Raw genomic sequence first — 6,000 nt, forward strand, 5'->3', positions numbered from 1 at the left:
CCCCAGGTGATTGATTGTACATTAAAGTTTGAGGCTCATAATACTGAAAACAAGCAAGAAATAGCCCTCTTTTCAGAAACTGGGTACCAAGTAATAGCTGGGATTTTGCTTCACTTTTCCCTACTCATTTCTTGTTCTCCTTGTCCTCAGCTAACTACTGAGATAATGAGAGTTCTTGTCCTGGTGTGATGACTCAAACCTTCAGTCTGAGGCATCTGAGTCATTGGTGGTATAGGATTGCTCTGAGTTTCTGTCACCTTTATTTCAAGGAGGTGCCTCTGTGGGGAGAGTGGAGGAAACCTGCCCAGGGTCCTACAACCAGTAGATGGGGGTCTGGCGTAGACATTATGGTGTAGTGGGAAAAGCAAAGGTTTTTAAATCCTTGCCTTGTTACTTCCTTAGATGTGGATATTGGAAAAGTCACTTAACTTCTCTAAGCCTAAGTTTTTTGCTTATAAAGTAAGAAATGAAGCTATCTGCTTGGGAGGAGTGTTAAACATAACTTCTGGGAGGAGGAGAGTTAAACATAATGTCTTTAGGTTATAATTTCTGGCACAGTATACTTTTCCTCGTTCCCTTTCTAGCCTTTTGATACGGGGTTTGCTTCCTCAGTTTGAGGATGGCTGTTTTTAACTTGTCACTCTCCCCTCTATCTCATAAAACTGGAAAAGAGTTCTTATCTACTACAGTTTATAAAATCCCTACTAGCCTCTTAAAAATATTAATAGCTCTTAGTTCCAGGATGGGAACTGGCAGCCATGTCATTTGTGCAGATGAGGGCACTGCAGGCCTTAGATCCCCAGGAGGGAGCCAGTCTGTGGAGCTGAGGGATCTGGAGATGGAGTTTTCCACCATGTGATCTTAGTTTTCTTATAGGTGTTATAAAACTGCTCATTGGCAAGGGTTCAAGGGCAGTGAGAACTGAGCAAAAATTGAGTCTCCTCTGAGTCTCTGGAAGAGCATGTTGGGTCCCCTGTGATGTGGAAGGTGAACATCTACTGTCCTGTTGCCAGTTCCTAAGTCACAGTGTCCTGCCTTGACTGCATTGTGCCTGGATGACAGGGACAACCTTCTCACTTAATTTGTGCCCTTGCTTAAGTGTTTGTCCTGGCACACGCTGCGTATTTCTTCATCTTTAAATAATGCATGGGAACACTAGGTGAATGCGTCACTTTGGAGGCGCCGCAGGCTTCCCTCTGTCCCTGAGGCTCCTTGACAGGCCTGCCCCCATGGAGTCACATTTGAAAAATTAACATCTTGCGGTGCCCTGCTTTCACATGAGTGAATTAAAGTAAGGAATAAAGAGGTGGGTTGGAAAAACAGTTGCAGGAAATCACCATTTTACATGAGGGGAAAATGGAAATAGACTAAAATGTTAACAGTGGTGGTTTTTAGAAGGAAGGGCTGTGAGTAAAACATCTTTTCATTATTCCATGGTTTCCGCATTTTCTAAAGTGAGCCCACATTACTTTTAAATAGGAAGAAGAAGTTTGAAATTGCCATTTTAAATTACTGATAAGTAGTGAAATCCAAATGAAAAGTAGCCACAATTTATAGTGTGATTAAAAAACAGAGTGAGTAGGTCCCAGTTAGGCCAATATTTTGGGAGTTAACTGGGTTGAAGTGGGGACTATAAAAGAGAAATTTTAGATGCTGGCGGAAATTGGTGATCAAACGTTCAAGCCGTCTCATCCCGTTTTGAAGTGTGACTGACAATGAAAATAAAATAAAATAAAAATTCAGTTTCTGGGCATTCAGTAGCTCAATCAAGTTTATAGAATACCTGGGATCTGAGAAAAGAACCACGTCCTACAGGGGGGTTAATATCGGGCTTGTGCTGTCTAACTGGCACAAATGTTTGGGGTCCTCATGTTGGCAGGTGGGGTCCATAGTTTGAGCAGTGGTCCCTGTTGGCACCCTCTGGGTTCTTCAGAGTAATGGTAGAAGAGGTTTTGTTAGTCAGCCTTAATGTAGTCATAGTTGAGAGCAGGGTTTATTTTGGTGTATTGGTCATTAATAGTTAAGAGTTTGCCTGGAACACATACCCTCTCTATAGCTAACCAAGTCAAAGCCATACCTCCTACCTCTGGAGGGAAAAACAGAAAAGTGGATTAATATAATAAAGTAGTATCTTGTGAAGGATTCCCACCAATCAGAAGTAATTGCTCCTCCTTTGAACTCCTCTGGCTCTTCTTCTTACTTCTCATTTTGTAGTTAGCTTTATAGATAGCTGTCGTCTCTACTCTTTAGTAAGCTCCTGGAAGGCAGGGACCTTCCTTATATCGTCCATAATGCTTTGCACAGTGAGTACTCAATAAATGGTTGTTGAATGTCTGAATTCCCAACTCATGAATTTAGCATTTTTCCTGCAGGGCCAAGGCAGAGGAGATGAAGCCTAGAGCTTTGGAGTCTGGGTGGGAATCACTTGCATGCGGTATCCAGTATCTGCAGCCTCTGCCCATGGCTTCCTGTACAGTAGGACGGAGGCTCTGCCTCTCTATTCCAGCTTTCCCTAACTTCTCCCTCTTTGTGTTAGTTATCTATTGCTGTGTAATAAATCACTCCAAAGCAAAGTTATATATTATGTCTCATGGTCCTGGGTCAGGAATTGGGGAGCAGGCTGGGCAGGGCAGCTCAGGATCTCTCCTGAGGTTGCAGTCAGATGTCTCCAGGGCTGCAGTCATCTGCCGTCTTGACTGTGGCTGGAGGATCCATTTGCGAGGTGGCTCACTCACATGGCTGGTAGGTTGGTTCTGACAAGTTGGTTCTCTTCCCCAGAGGGCTATTTGAATGTCCTCACTATATGGTGACTGGCTTCCCCCAGAGCTGATGAATCAAGACTACAGTGCCTTGAAACAGAAATTATAATGCCTTTTATATTGTCGCTTCAGAAGTCACATACTGTTGCTTCTGCCATATTCTATTACTTACTCAGGCCATCCCTGATGTTTTTGGATGGGAGATTACACATGAGTGCAGATATCAGGAGTCAAGGACCCTTGGGCTCATTGGAGGCCATGGTGGAGGCTGGCTACCATACTCTCCATCTACTGCTTTGGTTCCCCAGGTGAAGGCTGGTGAGCTTAGCCTTGGTTTATCTGTTTATCCTAGGCTACAGCATTAACCTTCAATTTTTGTTCTCCCTTAATCCACCCTCCAAACTGTTGCTTTCTGAAGTGTAACTGTGAGCAGTGTTGTTCTCTTACTTATGCAAAGTAACTAAAATGGATTTTCCACGAGGGCAAAGGCTATTGTATTAAGTATCTGTTGCTGCATAAAAATATTACTGCAACCTTAGTGGTTTAAAACAACACACATTTATCATCTCAGTTTCAGGGGGTTGGGATTCCAGCTGGGTTGACTGGGTCCTCTGCAAGGCTGCAGGCAAGGTTCCGGTCAGGGCTGGCTTCTCATCTGAGGCTCGACTGGGGAAGGATCCACTTCCAGGCCCATATGGTTGTTGGCAGCTGTCAGTTCCTTGCAGGTGGTTGGACTGAGCATCCCAGTTTCTTGCTCTTTTGGCTGGAGGCTGTTTCTTACCGCATGGCCCTCTCACAACACGCCAACTTGCTTCTTCAAAACCAGCAGGGGAAAGTGTGTCTCTCCACAAGACAGATGTTAAATATTTTTGTAATGTAATCATACACAGATACTCATGTACATTCCATCACTTTTGCCATATTCTAATGGCTAAAAGCAAGCCATGGGTCCCACCCACACTCAATTGGTGGGGTGGGAAATTATGCATGGGTGTGAATGCTAGGAGGTACAGAGATCACGGAGGCCACTTTAGAGTCTGTTTGCCCTAAGCGTCTAGTCTAATGTGTCTTCAGCACCCTGAGCCATGCATGACACGTACTAAGCTCTAATATTTGAATGAATGGATGTAGTGTGACTGTTATGTTTCCAGCTCCTGGTTTAAGCTTTTTGCTTCACTTCTCTTCTGTTTCAGAGTTACTGATTTATTCTTGAGAATCCTCTACTCTAATCTGTCCTCATGGATGAACTTCAGGATGTTCAACTTACAGAGATCAAACCACTTCTAAATGATAAGGTAAAGACTGCTGTTGTCACTAAAATATATGTAAGTCTTTTCTTCTGTGATTAGATCATTTTCTATGTTATCTAAATAGTAACTAACTCAAAACATATTTAACTTGACTTTCTATGGAGAGAATACTTTAAAAAATATATTGCTTAACCTTCTTCTTGATGTCTTGCCTCCCTTTCTTCCTACTTTTGTTTCCACTGGCCAAATTCAATCAAGTTATCCTTGGAATTTTCTTGTTTTACAGATAGAGATGTTAAGCAGAGAGTGTGAGAGTGGGTTTGACTTGGAATCCAAGTGTCTTGACTTTCAATTTCTGTAAGGAAAACTTAACATCCATGGCTGGTGATGTACACAGGCTGCAGTGCTCTCTTTAAAATTTGTCAAGTCTGTGATGTGACCTTTCTGTCTACGTTGAGGTTTTCATCAGGGATGCCTGGATGTTGGTAATACACCTCATTTTTATGTTCGTGTCAGAGAACTACACAATAAGCATCATAGTTAATAGCCACCAGGATTCAGCAAGTAAAGAGTGCTGTGATGGTGGGAGTTACCAAAAAGCTAAGAAAGGCTTATCTGCTCTCCTCTCCCTCTCCATTCAGTAAATGCGCCTGAAATTCTGTCTTTTCAGCCCTATTCTTTTGGTTTATTGTCATGGTCCCCTATTAAAATACTGTTCTAGCTTGGTGTGGTTGAGTCCATGGTATCCTTTCCTGAGGGAAGTATTGTTGGAGAGTAAGGGTGAAGATGGGTGAGGTCAGGATGGAGGCAGGGGCTATACCAGAAGATGCTGTTGCCTGTTATCTCTTTTGCCCAAAGCAAGGCCCTTCACCTACAACTTCTGGGGCCGTTGACTTACTGTGTGTTCGTTAATTTGCTGTTGAAACCTGTCAACCCCGTTTTTCCTCCCTGTGACCTCATCTCCAACCCCACTCCCACTCCTTCCTTTATCTTTCACCAGATTTCTTGCTCTCTCCCTTGGCAAGCTGCACACTTTTTTAAAACCCCCATTTGGTTTCTTCTGCTGCTTCCCTTCATGTTTTCAGAAAACTCTCTCCTTTAAGCAGTGTCTTTTGGTGCATGTGAAGAGCTGTCCCCAAAATGATTTGCTACAAAGAGGAGGAAGGAAATAAAATCTGCAACTGTAAAGCTTATGTATAGCCACAGAAATGAATCGTTACAGGGCAAGTGGGGGTAGGCAGTTTAGCTTCAGGAAGGTAGTAACCTATCCTAAACCTGGCTGATAGTCAGAATCAGCTGGGGAGTTGCTTAAAAATACGAAGTCCTGGGCCCCACTCTAGAACAACTAAATTGGAATCTGAGGGGAGGGGGACAAGACACACACACTTCTCTATAATCAGTGGTCCTCAACCCTGGCAGCTTATTGGAATTACTTGGGGAGATTTAAAAATGACCGATGCCTAAGTCCTACCTCCAGAGGTTCTAATTGAACTGGTCTGGGGTGAACTTTTTTAACAGCTTCCAAAATTGAGAACCACTCCTACAGTGATTGTGATTAGACAATGTTGGAAACCCATGACCTGATGGATCTCAGACATTTGAGGACTAGGACACAGATAAGAGGAGGATTCTTCGTTGACCCCGGAAGTCCACAGGATGCCTGAGACACCTCCATGAAGAGTTGCAGGAGAGACTTCCCTGGCGGTCCAGTGGTTAAGACTCTGCACTTCCACTGCAGGGGGTGCGGGTTCGATCCCTGGTCGGGGAACTAAGATCCTGCATGCTGTGCAGCGTGGCCGAAAAAGAAAAAGAGTTGCAGGAGTTAATTGACTGGATACCTCGTAGAGAAGGCAGCTGGAAAAGAAAAGATTTGGTGGCCATAACCACAGAAAAGCATTGAATTAACATCTGGGTCCTCATCTCTGAGGCCATAGTGATTCCTCAGCTATGTCTGATGTGTGCCCAAGTTCTCTGAACAGAATTGTGTCCCC

The 6,000-nt window shown here is 43.7% G+C and overlaps 1 protein-coding gene across 7 annotated transcripts in view; it reads left to right on the forward strand.

Annotated features, from left to right (window-relative positions):
- NDRG3 (NDRG family member 3) overlaps window positions 1-6,000 on the forward strand; it is an 85,703-nt gene that overhangs the window by 17,588 nt on the left and 62,115 nt on the right. For 4 of the 7 annotated variants that reach the window (XM_060122766.1, XM_060122771.1, XM_060122772.1 and 1 more), the window contains exon 2: window positions 3,953-4,054. In XM_060122766.1, coding sequence (XP_059978749.1) covers window positions 3,998-4,054 — 57 coding nt within the window. In that variant the 5' untranslated portion in view covers window positions 3,953-3,997. Of the gene's footprint in view, window positions 1-2,606; window positions 2,743-2,935; window positions 3,078-3,455; window positions 3,485-3,952; window positions 4,055-6,000 lie in introns of those variants that run through there. The other 3 variants (XM_060122768.1, XM_060122767.1, XM_060122769.1) reach the window with 3 other exon arrangements.

Source organism: Lagenorhynchus albirostris, chromosome 15 (genome assembly GCF_949774975.1).
Source record: "Lagenorhynchus albirostris chromosome 15, mLagAlb1.1, whole genome shotgun sequence".
NCBI lineage: Eukaryota > Metazoa > Chordata > Mammalia > Artiodactyla > Delphinidae > Lagenorhynchus > Lagenorhynchus albirostris.